General features: G+C 31.5%; 2 protein-coding genes across 2 annotated transcripts; one reads left to right on the top strand and one right to left on the bottom strand.

Moving 5' to 3' along the window:
• Nucleotides 1-16,610: 16,610 nt before the first annotated feature.
• Nucleotides 16,611-19,851, top strand: LOC106338193 (zinc finger CCCH domain-containing protein 25). The gene is given in 9 exon segments (XM_013777226.1): nt 16,611-16,616; nt 16,859-16,966; nt 17,252-17,327; nt 17,330-17,391; nt 18,418-18,540; nt 19,149-19,348; nt 19,474-19,525; nt 19,527-19,700; nt 19,702-19,851. Coding segments are annotated over 9 exon segments (951 nt in total).
• Nucleotides 19,852-20,023: 172 nt separating this feature from the next.
• LOC106340070 (acyl-coenzyme A thioesterase 13) lies at nt 20,024-21,057 on the bottom strand. The gene is made up of 3 exons (XM_013778938.1): nt 20,803-21,057; nt 20,422-20,562; nt 20,024-20,329 (listed from the first exon to the last, which is right to left on the bottom strand). The coding sequence occupies exons 1-3, from the start codon at nt 20,995-20,997 to the stop codon at nt 20,186-20,188; spliced, it is 480 nt and encodes a 159-aa protein (XP_013634392.1). The 5' UTR covers nt 20,998-21,057; the 3' UTR covers nt 20,024-20,185.
• Nucleotides 21,058-21,518: the final 461 nt, after the last annotated feature.

Genomic DNA, 21,518 nt, shown 5'->3' with positions numbered 1-21,518 from the left:
AGTTTTAGTTGAGGTGATTGATTTGGTATATTTGTTTTGAAGTTTATTTCTAAGATTAGACAAAAAAAGAGAAGTGATCATTAATGATTTGTCTTTTTTTTGGAATTCTAGTTTTTGGTGTTTTGATTGTTTGGGATGTTGTGGTTTCTTTTAAGCTGTAAAATAAAGGTTTGTGGAAAATTAGTTTGATAAGTAAGGGAGATAAATAGACGACCACATATTTTGGGTAGGAAATATTTTTGATTACGATGTTAGCACAATATAGATAATAATATAAAGGGAATTGTGTGTTGATTGTTTATTACGGATCAATGAGGAGACGGATAACGACTCGGGTTGTTTCTTTGGTAAGGTCAGAGCCCTGAACAGAACGGATTTGCCCAACCACATCTGCGAGTTTAAATATCAATTATGATATCGAAACATAATATAAACTCAGATGCAATATGATAATATACCTGGGAGTTCTAGGTTTGTGTTCGCAATCACTTGGAAATTGTCGAACAATCTAATTATAACTGAAGATTGATTTTAGGAGCATTCGTGATGACTTCATCAATAATAGTTGGTGAGATGAAACGAATGAGGAATGAATGATCAGTTATCTTGTATATGCTTGAGCACCTATCAACCTCAAAACGATCGACTTACACAATGGAACCGACTTCCAAAGATGGCATGTAATAATTAGCACGTCCGGCGGGAATAAACTCATGATTCACAGAATCTTCAAATAATATTATTCAACAAAGAATCAGGAAATCAATTAAAAACAATCTATATTATTTTCCTTCCCTAGGCCCGGCCCACAGAGAAAGTCGAAGAAGCAAGAGTTTCCGACCTTCATAAATATATATTAGTTTCGGCCATCAATGTACAAAGTATCCTTTAGTTTAGTGGTATAAATGTTGGTTTTTATATCTCAATAACCCGGGTTCGAACCATGGACTTGACACTTTTTCACACTTTTTAAAAGTGGAACCCACAGAATGCTGACGTGGCGCGCTGAAGAGAGAGCAAAAACCCAATCATTATAATATAGATTTGCAATATTATTTGATTTATATGTTCTAAACCATGTATCATATATTTGAATATTTAGTATTATCTTATAAAAAAAAAATATAATGGTTTAAAATAAAGTCCAATAGACTGGTATAAGTAAATTATTTAAAACAAAATCCAAAATGTTTTATGAGACAATTCTACTTTTAACTCAATTTTGGTACTATTATTCATGTTTACGTTCACTAGAAAACATTTTCACAAATATTTAAAGTATGAAGTTTCACTAAAGAGGCAAAAGAATTATTATACCCTTATTTTATAGATATATAAATATAAATAATTATTTAAATAAAAATAATTTTCTTTTATATTTTTCGAATTATACGTTTTCAAATATGAACTTTGTATAATAAAATTCGAATTCCAAATTTTATTTTTGAAATTTGAAGAATTTTTTTGAAACTATTTAAAAAAAATTAAAATTTTTTTTTTTTTTTAAAATCCTAAGTCTCACCCTCCAAAATCCTAAAAATAAATATGGTTAACGTAAACATGAAAAGTCTTATTAAGAATGTGGTTATTTAAGCAATTTCTCATGTATTATAGAAACTTTAGAATCAATATAAATAAATTACTTTAAAATGAGTTAAGGTTATTTTGTCAACATCTAGTATTTTTAAATGTACATAGCCAGGCCGGGCCCTAAAAAGCTCTACAAAACTAAGGACCGGAAGTCCAAAGGAAAAAAAAGACCGCCTAGACGCATCGAACCAGCTACTGTTATCTTATACAATAAAACAGACTTGTGTCTCTCCTCATTAAGCCACGTCAGCACAGAAGGAGGGGCAAATCGCGCCACGTGTCGCTCTCTCTTCAAGTTTCGTTGGTTTTTTGTGTGTTGTTAATGGTCTTTCACAAGTGCATAAAATTGTGAAATACTGTTTGGGCTCTCACCTCTTTTGAACCTTAATTTTGTACGTCCAATTCCCATCAACTTTGTCGTCTACCTAATTAACCTTCTTATCTTCTATGGAACGGCCATTGTAACGTACAGATGACCTTCGTATCTTCTTACTAACCTTCTCATTTATAGCACCCCACCCAAACGTCTCATTAATTCTCACTAAAGTATCCTTCATCTCATCCTTACGCTAGCGACTATAAATAAGCATTTAGAGTTTGACCTTTCTCATCGCATCCTCTTCTTTTCTATCTCAACCTTTTAACATTTCAAACACAGAAAAACCAATGGCATCCTCAAAGATTCCGGTTTCTGATTAGAAACTAGGTCGTTGTAGTCTGTTGTAAAGGGTGTAGATATCTATAACCTTGAATCTACTAAGGTTCATCCCACTTGAAATTTTCTCTGGATAATCGAGGGAATAATCAAAGATGTTGGAAGAGAAATAAGAAATTTATAAATGAATAATATAATGTTTATTTTGTACTTATATAAAACTATATATAGATAGATTATTAATTTATGATTTTAATGAGGCTATATATTTACATGAATTTTTTAAAAATATTCTTATCTTATTTGGTGTTTATGTTTTATATGATTGTTAAATGGTTTTCCATACAATTTTACTAAATATTATCAAAATATATTAAAATGTTAAGAATAATAAAGATATTTTCATTGTGAATATAAATGAATAATATAATGTTTATTTTGTACTTATATAAAACTATATATAGATAGATTATTAATTTATGATTTTAATGAGGCTATATATTTACATGAATTTTTTAAAAATATTCTTATCTTATTTGGTGTTTATGTTTTATATGATTGTTAAATGGTTTTCCATACAATTTTACTAAATATTATCAAAATATATTAAAATGTTAAGAATAATAAAGATATTTTCATTGTGAATATAAATGAATAATATAATGTTTATTTTGTACTTATATAAAACTATATATAGATAGATTATTAATTTATGATTTTAATGAGGCTATATATTTACATGAATTTTTTAAAAATATTCTTATCTTATTTGGTGTTTATGTTTTATATGATTGTTAAATGGTTTTCCATACAATTTTACTAAATATTATCAAAATATATTAAAATGTTAAGAATAATAAAGATATTTTCATTGTGAATATAAATGAATAATATAATGTTTATTTTGTACTTATATAAAACTATATATAGATAGATTATTAATTTATGATTTTAATGAGGCTATATATTTACATGAATTTTTTAAAAATATTCTTATCTTATTTGGTGTTTATGTTTTATATGATTGTTAAATGGTTTTCCATACAATTTTACTAAATATTATCAAAATATATTAAAATGTTAAGAATAATAAAGATATTTTCATTGTGAATATAAATGAATAATATAATGTTTATTTTGTACTTATATAAAACTATATATAGATAGATTATTAATTTATGATTTTAATGAGGCTATATATTTACATGAATTTTTTAAAAATATTCTTATCTTATTTGGTGTTTATGTTTTATATGATTGTTAAATGGTTTTCCATACAATTTTACTAAATATTATCAAAATATATTAAAATGTTAAGAATAATAAAGATATTTTCATTGTGAATATAAATGAATAATATAATGTTTATTTTGTACTTATATAAAACTATATATAGATAGATTATTAATTTATGATTTTAATGAGGCTATATATTTACATGAATTTTTTAAAAATATTCTTATCTTATTTGGTGTTTATGTTTTATATGATTGTTAAATGGTTTTCCATACAATTTTACTAAATATTATCAAAATATATTAAAATGTTAAGAATAATAAAGATATTTTCATTGGGAATATAAATGAATAATATAATGTTTATTTTGTACTTATATAAAACTATATATAGATAGATTATTAATTTATGATTTTAATGAGACTATATATTTACATGAAATTTTTAAAAATATTATTATCTTATCGATTTGTGTCATATTTTACACCGGCCCAAGTTGGGACCGACAAAATTTATTAATTTATAGTGATTATTAATTTATCGAGTATTAATTTATAGAGGTTCTACTGTGTATATATATATATATACTAAAGTTTAACATGTTCTGAAAACAGGTAAGTGAAAGAGTAAATAATATATAAGCATCTTAAATTTTAGTACATATTTGAAAATGCAAATCAACTCTTAATCTATATATATAAAGTAGTTTTTTCTCTCTTCTTATGACATGTGGAAGGGGAGTTTGTTGACATGTGTCTTTTTTTTGTCTTTTTACATTTTAGATCCTTCTTCTTTTAGACTATTGCAATTTAGTTCATTATTTTCTAATTATGTACTATCTAATCCTTCTCACACTAACTATCATCATTTGAAGTTTGATAATGTATTTTATTGTTCAAAAATTTGCAAAACGAATAAAGAAATAAGTAAAAAAATATAAATGTATTTTAATATTTAATTTATTCACTGCTAAAAATAACATAAACTTTCGCTACTTTATTATTTTTTACTATTTTCTATTATTTCATTTGCAACTATATATTTATCTTAATATTAACATTGTCTTTTTACATTTTAGATCCTTCTTCTTTTAGACTATTGCAATTTAGTTCATTATTTTCTAATTATGTACTATCTAATCCTTCTCACACTAACTATCATCATTTGAAGTTTGATAATGTATTTTATTGTTCAAAAATTTGCAAAACGAATAAAGAAATAAGTAAAAAAATATAAATGTATTTTAATATTTAATTTATTCACTGCTAAAAATAACATAAACTTTCGCTACTTTATTATTTTTTACTATTTTCTATTATTTCATTTGCAACTATATATTTATCTTAATATTAACAAAATTAAAGCAAAACACATAATCTAAACATAAAACCTCCATAATCATAGAGAAAAAATACCAAAGTAACACTAACTCAATAAAGGTCCAGAGCTCAAAGGCGATCAAAAACGAAAATTAACTTACCCCACTTTATCATTGAGTGTCTTGGCCAGAACAATCAAAAGTCAGAAAAATGTAGAAAGATAATCTTGAGATAAAGCAATCACTCGAACACAAAGGAGCGTGATCAAAGACCAATGCAAAGAACCAAGAAAGCGGGTTAGAGGAAAAATAATCAACAAAAGGCTAAAATCACCACGAAGCAGGAATAGACATACATAACGAGCGATAAGGACAACCACTAGCTAAGAGGTAAGAATCACCTCACAAACTAAACAAGAACAAACAAGACGTCTATGCAAGTGAAGAACCACAAAACTATGGATAGAAGGGACCAAAGCTCCAAGAGACTAATACCACACACTTATACTAAGGGAAGCAAGGGAAGAAGAGAACAACCTGAGTGAGGGAGAACGTAAGCCAACCCCCGAGAAACCAGAGCCCAGACTTGAGACAAGAAAAAATCTTCAAAATCTACAGAGCATATTCGGAGGATAACACTATCCAAATCTGGAGTGGCAAACATGGCGAAAGGGAGAGTCACAGAGACGCAAGCAGCCATGAAAGTTGTAACGAGATGAGGGAACATAGATGGAAGGATAGACAAAACGAAATCATTCAATCGCGTAGCCGTCCTCGAGCTATAGAAGTCAGATCACCAAAAACCATATCTTGAAAACTAAGACGAGAAGGGACTATCGTTGGTAAGCCAACGATGAGGAAATCAACTTCAAAGACGACTAAACTCTGACCCAACCCAAGGAGATGCAGTTCCTAACATGAGCCGAAATCTAAAGAAAAAGAGGAGAAAAAGGTGAGGAAAAACAAGAGCACATATGTGAGTCTTTTTTGGTGATGGCGAGAATCACAGAATAACGGAAAGGTAAACGAAATGCATAGATGGTGACGGCTCAATGTAAAAATATAGGGAGAGAACACAAAACATCTTTAAAAACTAATGTTCAAATAATTAGAAAAATATTAACTTTTACCCTGAAACTATTAGCCTTAAATTCAACAAATGCCTAAATGTAAAATTATTGAAATTCAATATGCATTACATCACAAACTCACTCCACCACTAATAAGGTACTATTATACTCACACCAACACACTATTAAAAAAACAAACACATAATATGTTAGCGTATCACCTATTACTACATAACATAATAAAAATAACAAATAATGTTCTTAGCAAATAAAGACGATCACATAATTAGCTAGCTATATCATCCTAAAAAATAATAATTAACAACAATAAAACAATATTCCGCGCGAAGCGCGGACATGCCCCTAGTTAAAAGTAATATTAACATTATTGTTTATTTTTCATTCATTTTTAGAAATCTTAAGTATGACTCATTTTTAAAAGATTTTAATTGTTCTACATTTTTCACAATATTTGTTCTATTAGTAAATAGAAAAAAATTCTTAGAATTATCGACCACTTTGACTTTAATTTCAATGACATATACATTCAAACAAATAATGCTTCTTCCATTATTGAATACGTTACAAACAAAAGTTAACTAATCCAAGCAAATAGAAAAAATAATAAGATAATTACATCACAAAATATAATCTCAAACATTTTTCTAACTGAATGTTTAAAGAAACGAGATATTTATGAGTACATCAGAGGCGCCCAATACCTGAAATTAAGGGATGGATCAAGTCTTCCACAAACAATATACCCTTCTATTTTTCAGTAAAAAAATGTATTATATTTATCTTTTTAATATCGTTGTAGACTTTATTCAGTCACTTTTAAGTATTATACATTAATTATATATCTGGGCAGAAATATAAATATAAATCTAATTTGTTTTTTTCTGGTGTTGATTTTGGATTTTTCCGATTTTTCAAATTATATAAATGTGGAGATTCTATTGGTTATATTCTGAAACATTTTTTTAATGAGTTCAATTATAAAATGCATACATTAGCTATACAAAAAATCACGGAAATGCATACATTGAACCCAACGATATATAGTAAAAAAGAAAGCATTTACACGAAAATCTCAAAGTCTCGAGACATGTTTAACAACAAATAAAAACTAAAACATGTTAAAGTATATAAAAATTTAAAACATTAATTTAAATATATAAAAAATGCACATTTATACAATATATTAAATAAACAAAATTCGCAAGTGTGCACCGAATACATGCCCACCAAATACAGTTTTTACTGCTCCGAAGAAATCATATCAAAATAATATCGTTTTGACATCAATATCAAATACATCAAATATATTTCATAAAAAAGAAAAAAATCTGAAAAAAAAATACACATTTAAAACTTTAAATAGCACAAATATCAAATAACCCGCGCGAAGCGTGGGAGCACCACTAGTAACTTATAAAATGGGCGAAAATTAATATCTTATCAACGGCTGGAAGCAAATGCTTCTAATGCTTCTGCCGCCGCTACTGTACATAACCAAGTTTTTACAAATCATGATCCAGAAAGAATTGATTGAATCCATTATTAAAAGTCCAACAAAATTTACATTGATAAAATCCTAAAGTGATTTGTACATGTGTCATCAGTATAATCACTCTAAAAAATGATGACATGGATAATAATAAATGTGCCATAGATTTTTATTAATTATGACATGTCATAAATTAATTGTGACATAATTTAGTTATAGAAATTAAAATATAAGGCAATAAATATATAGCCATTACCATAGTTATAAAACATAAGAAATAACTTAAATATTATATGCGATTTATTATATAAACTTGCAAAATGAATAAATTAATAACAAAAAAAAATCATTTGCTTATTGGAATTTTTTATATTTTCAATGTTTCAGATGAGAATTCTAAATGGTACGAATATATTTTTTATTATATTTGTTTTATAAATAAAGTATTTTGTATATGGCTCATGTTTATGATTTTATTAAATATAATATATAAATGGCATTGTAATTCATGTTTAAGATATAAAATATAGATAAGCATATGTAATAGTTTTTATAGTATTTTTTATTCTGCAAATAAAACTGTTGTGCAAACTGCTAATGTTTTATATCACAAAGTTTATCTAGTCCTACAAAAAAAATATTTAAAATATACATTATTGCTTTTAAATAATTATATCATTCATTTTTAAATAATATCATATATATTATTTACCAATTAATTTTTTAAGTCTAAAATCACTATAAGAAGAAATTTATGACAGAAATTATTAAAGAAAATGTGATATATCTATTGATCATTATAGTACGACAATAAAAAGATGTATAAAAATTATTATTTCAGAAAAACAAAATATTTTTTATTTATTTAAATTAAACGCCGGTGTAGATTAAAAAATTCGTAAGCTAAAAAGAATATCAGTTACAAATGATTACTTTATACTTTTAAAAATTGAATAAAATTAATTAAGTAAAAATTAATGTATATTTTTTTAAAAAAATTATTATGTACGGAAAAACACCTAGTTGTAAGATAAATAATAAAGAGATCTCTTTCTTTTTAACTTGTGTTTATGGCAATCCTATTCGAGGTTTGAGACACCATTTATGGGAAAAAGCTGAACGTTTAGCATCAGGCAGAAGTGGACCATGGAAGTGTCTTGGTGACTACAATGAAATCAGATATTGCACTGAAAAACAAGGTGGCAGAACATGTTATATCACTGCATTATGCATTATGACTGATCTTCATTATGGAGGTAGTACTATGACTTTGAATAACAAGCGTAAGGATATTCTAGTCCAGAGTTGGCTTGATCGCGCCTTTGGGAATGATGAATGGCGAGCTCTATATCCGGCTTGCGAGTTATCTATCTTGAGATTATATATAGTATCAGTGGCGAATCCAAACTGATTTTTCACTGGGTGCACGCAGTGTAAAATTACCAGTAACAATATGTGTATATATGAAATTAGGCCGAGTAACACATTATTTTTTGAAAATATTATATATGGGTGCATGTGCACTCCCTCTCTTCTTGCTAGCTTTGCCCCTGTAGAGTATGATAACCTTCCTGCAGTTGTACGAATTCGAATATTGGATGCTGAGATTGGCTGTAAGAACTTCATTTACGGTGGACAAAAAACATAAAATTTAGGTCAGTGATTGAACAAAGATGGTTGAAAAGATCATGGAGAGAACACAATAGAAGAAGGCATGGTCAAGCACATATGCAACCTGCAACCTTGGAGAAGATCATTGAGAAGCAAATTAGGAACAAACTCAGCCTTGTAAGTGTGAGGTTAGCGAACAAACTNGGGGGTATCCTTGTGTTTTGGTTCGGAAGTAGGGAGTAGTTTATTTGTTCAGGATGGAGAGATATAAAAACAAGATGCACTTGATGTAAAGTAGTTTTTTTGGTGAATACAAATTTAACATTCATTCAAAAAAAAAAAGGTTGGGAGATGGGTCAGAATGAAGTATTTCTTTCAATACACGTCTCCAGAGATGTCGAAGTTATATTTAAGAGTGGAAGAAATCAAATTCACTTAACGTGGCTACACGTATCACTTATCATACAAGGCATATCGATGCTGCACTGATTCTTCCATATCAGAGCATGAGATTAAACTACGAGACTTTCTCGGTAGTTTTTGTAGATGAGGTCTGGATTTCAACGACACACTGTGTGACTATTATCCAGCTGGCCGATTTTATCGTGAAGGCTCTTCAAACACATTCAAGCTTTGTCTCGAATTTATTGTCATGTTCGGTTGAAGACCTATTTTTTTAGCTTATGTCTCCTTTGTAGTTTATGGTTATTGACAAAGATAAATTCCCTTTTTCTATTGTAGAGAAGAAGTTTGAGATTTAATGAAAATTTGTGTTACAAAAAAAGAGAGTTCTACTGTGTAACAAAAAACAAAATAATGATCTGTGTAGAAGCGAGATATATATTTTAATTGTCCATAGCATGATGGTTTGTTTGTTTGTTTGTTTGTTTTTTTACAACAAGACATTCACAGACTCATATTGACTTTGTAAACCAAATCGGTAACTCCGCATCCATGTGAACGACGAAAGAGGGTTGTTTCCTAGCACTACGTGCTAAGCTATCCGCCCGTTGATTCTCCGTCCGAGGAACATAGATGATGTCTGAGTTATGGAAACTTCCTTGTAAAACCTTTATATCTTTCAGATAACTTTCAAATGATGGCCATTCTTCTGGTTCCGAAACCATCTTCACCAATTGAGAACAATCCGTAGCTAACGTAACCTGAAACTGTCTTAGATTCTTCATACATTCCATTGCCAAATCAAGGCTTCCACCTCCGAATGAAAAGGTGTAAGACATGCCCTTACAATTCTTGCACCTAATGATGGTTTGATGCAATTAAAATCCCACGATTCATTTATACATTGACTATTTTGCAACACTTGAAAATAGAAACCAATGAAAAAATCTATGTGTTATGCTCTTAAAAAATTAAAAGAAAGAAAGAAGAGTAGCTAGGAAGAAGATGTAGTAAGTTTCCAAAAAAAAAAAAAGATGAAATATTGTTTGCAATTAATTATTACTAAAAAATCATGAAAAAATCAAGAGACAAAAGTCACGAGAAAACGAAGACATTTGTCTCGTGATTTTTTGAGAATCTATACTATTATTTGAGAAGTGAATTTGCTGATTTGTCATGCTCCCCATAATTTTAGGTTTATTTATATTTTATGCTCAGTTATTAATTTTAATAAATAATTTATTGATTTAACTGATAATTTATTTATCTCTTCTTTATGTTCTCATTGGACATTGCTAGATATGAAATAGATTTTTGTTTATAATTTTATTTCCTGCAACAGTGTAAGGATTTTATATATGTTCGAGTGGTTTTACTGGTCACAACCCGAAAACCATACCTTGAGGAGACTTTGGACTACATAAAATAAGTGGACACCAAGGAAACTCTAGTAGAAGAGATGGATGAGGAAGCTCAAGAAGTGGTGTTTCCCGGCACGAGCGAATTGACTTTTATTTTATTTTTAAACTTTTTCTGTCATTTTTGGACATGCGCAAACTGTTTTTGTTAATTTCAGTGTGTCATTTTTCTCGTAATGACAAACAAACATGCATTAACAGTAGATTTCTGGTTTGTTTTTGTTCCTGTTTAACAATTATGCTCTGAAAATAAGAAGAAGATGCAAAAGAAAATAGGAAACTCAAAACTTGTTACGCACGCCAACCTTACGATTGATACAAAGAAAGACCATCACAAAGGGCAGTAACAAAATCATACTCAGTGTCAGAACAAACAGCGCCAAGCTTCTTTTGTGTTGATATGTATAGCTTGATATCATATCTTGTTTTCAGAGAATACCTAAGAAGAGCTTGCTTGAACTCTGATGCAGACGAAAACGTCTTCCCAAACGCTAAGACCTCATCGGCTGATGCTGCATCCTCACAAGCTTCCCTTCGCGCTTCTTCTTCCTCATCATCAGATGATGCAGGATCAGGCGTATTATCCTCATTCCAGCAATCATCATCTCCACTCTCATCGTTTTCATCTCCATCATTACTTGCAACATCTCCAAAGTAGGATGAGAAAACTTCACAAGCTTCTTCTTCAGTTTGTACGCCACATCCTTCTTCTTCTGAAACCCCATTCTCATATTCTTCAATCTCATCACCAGGATCATCAACAATGGCCTTGCAATCATCACCGGGTACAGGTTCACACTCATCTCTGTAATAGCCTATAAATACAGCCGACCTTATTTCATCACCTTCATCAACAGGTTGAGGTTCAGGTTCTCTACATCCGCCTCGACATACTGGAAGCTTTTTCCTTATCACCATGTCAGTGAAAAACGATTTACAGTTTTAAAACGAAGGAGGAGAAAAAGAATAGATGATAACGATTTGGAGAAGAGATGATATGGAGTTTTAGTATGATTGAAAAGAGAAAGACGAGATGAGTTAGGGTTCTACAATGAGCAGAGAAAGAAGAGAAGAGTACGTGTAGATTAGAAGTACTGTGTAGTTTTTTATTCTTTAGGTTTGTATTCTATTCTTAAAACGACACCACATCATCAACTGTTAATATCAAACAGAGGTTAGATGGTAAATTAAATTGAGAAAACTTGTACTCAGTATGGCTCAATAATTATAAGTTTGTGATTTATTTGGGTTAATGAAAAGTTTGTATTTGTTTTGGAGAATTTGAGATAGTTTGGTATTTAATTACACATTTTCTCGATAATTTATCATTATCTTGAGAATAATTAAAAATTATAAAGATTATATCATAATTAAATTAAGATTATATTTTATTTAGTAATACTAAAATATTATATATAACACATAAGATAGAATGAAACATCTATATTCAAATATAAATTTCTTAAGACAACCAAAATCACTCAAAGTGATAATTTCTGAAAAAAGTTGACAAAGAATTCAAAAGTATTTATACTATTATTTGTGAAGTGATTTTTTGCTCTCACTTTAAAATTTAGAGCGTTTAAAGTTTTATTACCTTTAATAAATAATTAGATTGATTTTTAATATATAACTAGGATAAGACCTGCGCCTTGCGCATGGTAGTAAATTTATATGAAAATTATTTAAGAAATATCGTATGGAAAAAAAATTATATTATTGATCGAATTAATATATTTGGCCCTTAAACAATTTTTTAAAACCCTTTTTTGTTAATTACATAATTTGCTTACTAATGAATTGATCTCATTTTTAAAAATGTTTTAGGTCAAAAAATTATTTATCGTATAAAAACCTAACGTTTAGGCTGAAGAATCTCATGCCTACTATTTGGTTACAATGAAACTATGTCAGCTCGGTTTTATATCATTATTTAGCAATTTAAAAGTTAATTATGGTTATGAGAAGTTTACGTTCACGTACCAATCCTATCAATCTTCGATATTTTTCTCTTTTTGTGTCATTTTGGTTATTACTCGATATAAATATTGATTTTTGAGTTTATTTTCATTTCTTTCTTTTACTGAGATTTAGAAAATGTTTAAGATTCAAAATTATTAAAGAGATACATACTTAGGTTAAGATCTGCGCCTTGTGCAAAATAAATACTTATTTTATATTTTTCAGCATATTATGAAATAATAAAATAATAATTATATATTAAATAACTAAGAAATCAGTTACTATTGTGTAATAAATTGGCTTTATAAATCAAATGACCACTCTTGTTTATTCGTAGATTATTAGCAAATCTTCATTATTTAAAATCATTAATTGCTATATATTTCATAGTCACATTAGGTAATTCCATAGGTTTTATTATTTAAGGAAATAATGTATAATAAATAGCCACCTTGCTTTAGTTAATATCATATGATATTATATAGTTGGTATTAAATGTTTCTAGTGAAATATAAAAATCGAATTGGACCAACATTTTTTTCAATTTCAATGTGATGCTAATACGTAGGACTAATTAACTACCTAATTGATTGAGACATAAGCAAATGGTCTTTTTTAATTATTACAAAATTGAGGTTACATATTTTCAAATGTTCCTCAATTAATATATTACCCTTAATAAATAATTACTCATAAATTAAAAAACAATTTTATTAATATGGTAATCATCATTATCTAAAAATATTCTTATTATGCTATCCAAAAATATTTTACATCACAATATTTAAATCAATATAAATCTTTGTATATAGTTTTATGTATATATGAATGTTTTCAAATTTATTTTAAGTATTTTAATTAATATATAATTAATTATTCAATATTTTGAAAGTATGAAAATTACTTATTCTAATGATTTTTGAATTGATAATATATTTATTTACAAATTTTTGTAGAATTTTTAAAATATTAGTTTGGAAGAGTCGATACGATTTAAAATTAGATGGAAGAGTCGCGGATAAATCCTAGAAATCAACCATCTGACACCGTTTATTTGTCCTTCTACTTGAAATCTTGAAACTTTCACTCTCTAAAACGTTACTTTCTATTTATAGTATTATTCTGCTCATAAATATAACACAAAATATATATACATACTTATAATAGCACACGGCTAAGACGTATCACATTAGAGCACCTCCAATGGTCTACCCATTGGAATTCTAAAAATTCATATGTATATAAGTATATGTTGTATATGTGTACGTAGGTGTGGAGTCCATTATTTTGTGGAGAACCCCATCTTTAAGGTTTTTAAAGCTTTGTTTTAAGAACCTTAGAGCATGTCCAATGGTTATAATCCATGATGAGTTCTAATGATTAGTTTAATAGTTAATTTAGTAATTTTTAAAGTTTAGAACATTTGATAATGTAATTAAATTTGGCATGGTCTAATGGAATAACCTCAAAAGTTCTTAAAAAAATAATTTTATTTTTTAATTTTAAAATTAGAATGATTAGATTTCATAAAATTTAAACAAATATGACATAAAAACATATTAAAAATAAAAATACAAATTTATAATTAAAAATTTGAAACAAACATGAAAGAAAAGCATAAATTAAAATTTAAATAAACATGACATAAAAACACATTAAAAATTCAAATATAAATCATAAACGAGAAAAAAATGATTAGTTGTGATCTTGATTTGTGCCAAATTTTTGCCATATACCTCCTACCAACTGTACGGCGAGTCCGTTTCACAAGTTAACACCAAGACTTTCGCGTTATCAATTAATGCTTGAAATGCAAGAATAGGCATCAAAACCAAATCTCTACATCAATGTTATTACACTACTTTCCTCTGAAACCACTGAGCTTTAAAAACTATACTAATTACAAATTCAATCTTTTTCCACTGATCTCAAGATCGATCATCGATTCATGGCAAGACCAAAGTCATCATCGTCCATCAACCGAGAAGCAAAGACTTTGTGCGTGGAAGCTGCGAAATCACCATCCAGATCTTGTCCTTCTCTCAACCTGTCTATCTTCTCCACAGCATCCTTCATCTCCATCCTCCTTTCTTCATCCTCTTCGCAACAGCTCAACCTGATTTTCAACAGGCTTAGCATCTCCGCTTTACAGTTCTTCTTCCCAGTCATTTCCTTGTCAAACACGTCACCCGTTTTCTTCTACTTCACCATGTTACTCACCCAAGTCACAAGGCTCATGTTAGCATCGTACCCTTGCGTTAGATAATTCTCAGGGAACGTTCCCGTTAAAAGCTCCAAGATCAAAACCCCGAGGCACCAAACGTCTGTCTTCTTCGTTATTTGTCCCTTTAAGCTGTACTCTGGCGATTTATAAGCGATCATTAGGGAAGATATGGATCCCGGACAAGATGTTCGGTCGTTCTCGTTGTAACACAACTGAGAAATAGCTCCAGAGATCCTCTCCCTGAACTCAAGAGACCCATCTCTCACAAGCTCAACCAGCAAAGGAATCACACCAGAGTCTAATAACAGACACAGAGTGCCTATAACCAGCAAGATCCCACAACAAATCAGAAGCAGCAAACTTGGCTTGGTTATCTCCTTCTCTCAAGATCCTTACAAGCTGCTCCGCTATCAAAACAGCATTACCCTCGACTGCTAGTATACAGAACACATCCTCTGCAATATCTTTGGATCTCCTCCCGAGAGAAGCTCCACATACAAAGGAATGGAACCAGCTTCAGTAACAGGCCTAATGTACTCTGTCTGAGCTGCTATGATCGTCAAAGCACTAAGGATCTCTAACAAGCACCATCTACTCGAATCATTTTCCCACGTGTTCAACTCACGTGTCACAATCTCTACACCACCAATTCGAATCGAAGATCCAAACGTAACTAAACTCCACAAACACTTCACCCAAATCCTTCGGAGCACAATACCGTTATCATTCGCCTCGAGTAAGAGCCCTAACAGGCTAGCCATCAATCTGGTGATTGATTAGCTAAAGCTGATAGCTTTATAACGGATCTTACGCGAATCGGAGATGAGATCGCTTGTTCGAAGCGAGTTTCCCCAATCTGGGTTTTGACCACTTTCCATTTCTGAAGAACGCAGAAGGACGAAAAAGCTTGAAAAGAAGATGAAGATGGAGGATTTCTCAGACCCGATCGATCGATTTCTCAGACCAAAAAGAAAAACATGACGAAGAGGAAGAGAGAAGGCAAAAAGAATTAGCCAATAATAAAGCTGCACGTTTGGGGTTTTTACAAGATTCTAATAGCATGATTAAAGCTAAAACCGTTTATGCCGTCTTTCAAATTTTTTTTTTTGGTCCTAAAAAAAGTGATCCAATCGCGGACCGCCATGTGTCGGTGGAACCCGCAAACAGTGCAAAAACGGTCCCAAGATCGATCCTTATTTCGCGACTTTGGGACCCTTTTTTTAAAAAAAATGGGGCCCACGCATTAATTTTCTGCAGAAACCAGTTTAGAAAACCGCGATATTCATGGCCTAAGATCATAACTAACGGAGCACCTTAAAAGGGTTTCTTAATGGTAGGGTTTGTTAATTTTGCAAAAACCGAGCACAAAACATATCAAATTAGGTCGATCTTGGAAGGATTTTTGCAATATTCGCGGGCCCTCCAACACGTGGCGGCCCGTGATTGATTTTGCTTATAAATTTTTTTTTTCAAAAAAAAAAAAATTTAAGAAACCCTGAGCATTAATGGTGCGTGCTCTAAAGGTGTTGTTTTAGACACTGGTTCTCTTACTTTTTCTCCTTTTTCATTTAATTTTTTTGGTTTTTTTTAAAGAATTTTCTTTTAATAGCTCCGATGGAGGTGGTCTTAAGGGTGGGGTTCTCTCCAAAATAATGGACCCCACACCTACATACACATATACAACATACACTTATACATATATGAATCTTTAGAACTCCAATGGGAATTCTCCCCCCCCCATTGGAGGTGCTCTTAGGTCCGAAGACAACATATATTAAGTTTTTGGAAAAATCAAAACGAAAGCAGGTCTGCTCTTTGCCCTACGACGAAGAAGGAATCAAGGATGAAAGATGAGGGTTTAGGAAAAGGCGTATTGAATACTGAGAGACCAGGACGCTGATGGCTGGGGACGCTCTGATTTCCCTATCATCTGCGAGTCTTGCCTCGGTGTCAATCCTTATGTCCGAATGGTAATCTCTTCTCTCCCTCCAAAATTTTGCATTTGTTCTTAGCATTTCCTCCGTCCTCATCCACACTCTCCGTGATTTTTTTTTTGGGGTTCAAGCGATTTCGAATTCAACCAACTTATAGCTCGAATTGATATAGTGTGTTTAGTTCTCATCACTCGCAACTGAAAATTATGTTAAGAACCTGAGTTTGGTTTGGTGCTTGTGTGGTTTACTTTGTGTCGGATGTTATGTCTTGATGATTCCTGTTTTTGATTGATGCATTTTCTTTTTTTTTCTCGTATGCAGACACAGGTAGATTATGATAAAGAGTGCAAGCTCTGTACCCGACCATTCTCAGTTTTCAGGTGGCGACCTGGTCGGGATGCAAAACAGAAGTTTGTCACACATGTTGCAAGCGGAAGAATGTGTGTCAAGTCTGTCTGTTGGTATTGGGGATAAGTCCTAGTTAGTTTAAGATGATGTTAATATTATTCTGAGTCCTTATCGACTTAGGTTCATTACCTTGTATAAATACCGAGCTATTGCTTTCATAATGCGCTTGATATCATTACTGAGACAGGTCTTCTTGGCGCTAAACCGTCACCAGTCCCTATCGAACTCAATCATCAGTTGGCAAAAGCAGAAGGACCTCTAGCTAATGCACAACAATACCGTCGATTAGTTGGGCGTCTTATTTATTTGACAAATACTCGGCCTGATCTTGGATACACTGTCCACATTCTGAGTCAGTTCATGCAAAAGCCATTACTACCGCATTGGGATGCTGCTTTGCGGGTGGTTCGTTATCTGAAAGGATGTCCGGGCCAAGGTATCTTCTTAAATGCTAAAGATGATCTTCAGATCAGCGCGTATTGTGACTCAGACTGGTCGGGTTGCCCTCTTTCCAGACGTTCCCTTAGCGCCTATATCGTTTTCCTTGGTGAGTCTCCAGTAACATGGCGGACAAAAAAGCAGGATGCTGTTGCACTATCCTCCGCTGAAGCTGAATATTGATCTATGTCTGATACTCTTAAGGAACTGAAGTGGTTGAAAGGTGTTCTTCAGTCATTCTCTATTTCTCATCCTGCTCCAATAAAGTTATATTGCAACATCAAGTCTTCTCTTCACATTGCTGCCAACCATGTCTTTCATGAAAGAACTAAGCATATCGAGAGGAATTGTCATCATGTTCGGGATGCTGTTAAGTCCAAGCTTATATCTACTGAGCATGTGTCTTCCAGGAACCAGCTCGCTGAAATTCTTAATAAGGCGTTACCTCACCCTCTCTTTGAAGAATTATTGTCCAGGTTGGGTGTTCGTAATCTCACACTTCCAACTTGAGGAGAACTAGTTAGTTTAAGATAATGATAATATTATTTTGAGTCCTTATCAACTTAGGTTCATTACCTTGTATAAATACCGAGCTATTGCTTTCATAATAAGATAACTCATTCTATTCCAATTTATTTCAGTTGGATCTTGAGTATGGTCTTCCAGTTCAAGTCAGAGACACGGCGCTCAACATTGGCAATCATAACTCTATCCCAAAGAGCGATGTCAACAGGGAGTTATTCGCTGAAGAACATGATCAAAGGGTATGACTATCTTAGATTCCATCTGAGTATTGTTAAATATTATTCGAGTGATAGCTTATTGAATAGGGAAATACCCTAGGATAGCACTAAAATAGTTTATGTCACAAATATAGACCTAAGGATCAAAATGACCAAAATGTTTCATTAAAGAGGTAAATATACACTTATATCTCTAGGGTTAACTAATCCAAACCTTAGGGTTTAGAGTTGAGGGGTGGAGATTTGGGATTGAGATTTAAAATTTTATAAAATAAAAATAAATATAAAAAAATTTGAAAATAAAAATTTCAAAAATAGTTTCAAAAAGTATTTTCGAATTACAAAAAGAAAATTTGAAAAAAATTAAAAAAATATTTCGAAAAAAAGTTTATAAAAATTAAAAAAATTTATAAAAAAGTTCGAATTTGAAAACATATAATCTAAAACTATTAAAAAAAAATTATTTTTTTTATTTTTTTATATATCTAGGGTATTATGGTTCTTTTATCTATTAAATGAAACATTTTGGTCATTTTCCTCCTTGTGATCTATTTTTGTGATCAAAACTTGAAAATGTTCTATTTAGGAGAATTACGGTATTGAATATGAGTTTCCCTTTTTTAATGCAGACGAGAGCAGGACTAGATTATGAATCTTCTTTTGGGAAGATTCGACCTAACGATACCATTGGTATCATTCAAAGAACAACGCCACACTACAAGAGGAACCGAGCACATATCTGTAGCTTCTACATTAGGGGAGAATGTACGAAAGGTGATGAGTGTCCATACCGGCATGAGATGCATGCAACAGGAGAGCATGTACTAAATTACTGTCTTTTTCATTTTCTTCTATTATGTTTTTAATGACAGTTATGGGCCTAAGTTTGCTAAATTGCGTTTCATAGTGGTTAATTTGGACTTTTTGGAACTGTTTTCCCATCTTATTCTACTTCACATTTTGCAGTGTAAACGATCCAGCAGCGTCGAAGTTACTTGGAAAGGCTGGGTGCGATGAGCACTTTGGAATCTCCAGAAGATCAAAGCATCAGGACGCTTTACGGTGGTTGGCTAAACTCGAGAGTCCTTGAGCAAGACATAGGAGATTAGTTCTACACCTATGGAGATATCGAATCCATCGGAATCTTGGCTGAGAAAGCATGTGCCTTTGTCACATACACAAACCCGAGAAGGAGCAGAGAAAGCTGCAGAAGAGCTCAGCAACAAGCTACTTGTCAATAGTGAGAAGCTCAATCCTCCTCAGACTCCAAGCTCAGCTTCTGCTCCAACACCTGACTCTATGTCTGGTGTCCTCCTCTCAGCAATCTACTGAAGCTGCTGTTACTGGTTCCACTCAGTAGAATCTGATGTTAGCTAATATGTACTGCTAATGCTTGGCAATATCTCTTTTCTGATTTTTTTTTTTTCTTTTGGTATTAAATTAGTCTACAATGTGTAGAAAGCAATTTGTTTTTTAATGTTAAATACATTGAAGATGATTCAACAAGTCCACAAAGGTTTTGGATTTTATGAACTATCTACATACAAAGAGGTTTCATTGTCACAATCAGAAAAAGAGAAGAAAATAACCCTAACACAAAAGGTAATAGTGAAACAAGTGTTAAGATCACCTTTTACAGTAGTACCAAAGAGAGAAAGCTTGGACCTCAGAGCTTACTAGGTTGTCTGCCAAACAAAGAATGGCGACCTTCAGCTATAATCTCCCCGGTCATCTTGTTTCTCACCACAACGATCGTTCCTTTATAACCTCCTCTCTCTCCCATCACTCTCGATGTTATCTCCAGCTCCTCCTGGAAAAAAAGAAAACATTTTCCATCTCAAAAACTCATCATATGATTTTAGCAACAAACAGATGTTCCAAGTAAAGATTGAAAAAACTTACACCAAGCTTGGCTTTTGAAAGGAAAGCAATGGACATGTCCACTGAAACATTCATGGGTAAACCTTCAACATATACAACTGCTCCACCAACTTCATCAACAAGATTAGCAATTGCACCGTTTGCTAGATACCCTTCTTTGTCCTGCCATTACCAAAACCATCTCAACCACAAAGATATCTTCATGGTTACAAAAAAACCACTTTTAATATTTTAAAAAATTCACATCCATTGCTCAGTGGTTAAAAAAAAAAAAAAAACCCAATTTGTATCTTTCAGACATCTTACAAGACAGTAGTAATGTGGTCTTCCTTACATGATTGATCAAATTCCCATTAAACCTCAAAATACTTTATTTAATCAAAGAGGAAGGAAGAGACGAACCGTCAAACGGAGAGGGACCTTGAAGGAGCAGGAAATGAAACCGGGGTCGACTCGGTTGACTCGGATGCCTCTGAGGCTGAAATCCTCGTAGAAGCTTCTTCCTTTCTCCACTTTTCGGGGTGCGTCGCTGACGTCAACGTCTTCGCCCAGGTGAAGATGCTCTCGAATTTTCTCCATTATCATTCTTTCTTCCATTTCCTCCCCTCCTCTCCTCTCCTCTCCTGTAAATGTCAATCTGCATCAATTCTATCTTTTATCCAACAACTCTTAATATAATAAATAAACAATTGTTACGAAAGTCAATTAAGACGGCCACCGCAATTGTTGAAAATATAAAGAAGTGGAGTCCGCTGTACTATTTATATAGTAAATTTCTTTCTATATATACGAACGTTTTCGTTTATCTGTAATTGCACCTCAACCTTCTCTTTTCTCTATAATAAACTATTCCTATAAGTGTTAAAAATTCTACGGGTATAAATTTTGCTCTTATTCAAATTCCCGAGATATAATAAAATTCCAGTTCTTTTCATAACACGTTATCAGCACGATCACTCTGCGATTCGGTAAAATTTATTTGTATCATTTATACCCTGTTATAATGGTCGGTATACCGCCTCTACTATTATTTATATCATGTTATAATGGCCGGAATACCGTCTATATTATTTACTAGTAATTTAATTTATTTATTGGTCGGCCGAGCCGCCTTATAT

Source organism: Brassica oleracea, chromosome C4, assembly GCF_000695525.1.
Source record: "Brassica oleracea var. oleracea cultivar TO1000 chromosome C4, BOL, whole genome shotgun sequence".
Taxonomy (NCBI): Eukaryota; Viridiplantae; Streptophyta; class Magnoliopsida; order Brassicales; family Brassicaceae; genus Brassica; species Brassica oleracea.
The sequence above is the reverse complement of the archived record's forward strand: the minus strand, read 5'-3'. Positions and strand labels throughout refer to the sequence as shown.

Bases quoted from the DNA above. Each gene is read 5' to 3' on its own strand.
- LOC106340070 (XM_013778938.1), bottom strand. From the start codon at position 20,997: ATGGAAGAAAGAATGATAATGGAGAAAATTCGAGAGCATCTTCACCTG. The intron at 20,563-20,802 runs GTTCGTCTCTTC...TGGTAATGGCAG, and splicing joins AGGTCCCTCTCCGTTTGACG to GACAAAGAAGGGTATCTAGC. The intron at 20,330-20,421 runs GTAAGTTTTTTC...CTTTTTTTCCAG, and splicing joins TTTCAAAAGCCAAGCTTGGT to GAGGAGCTGGAGATAACATC.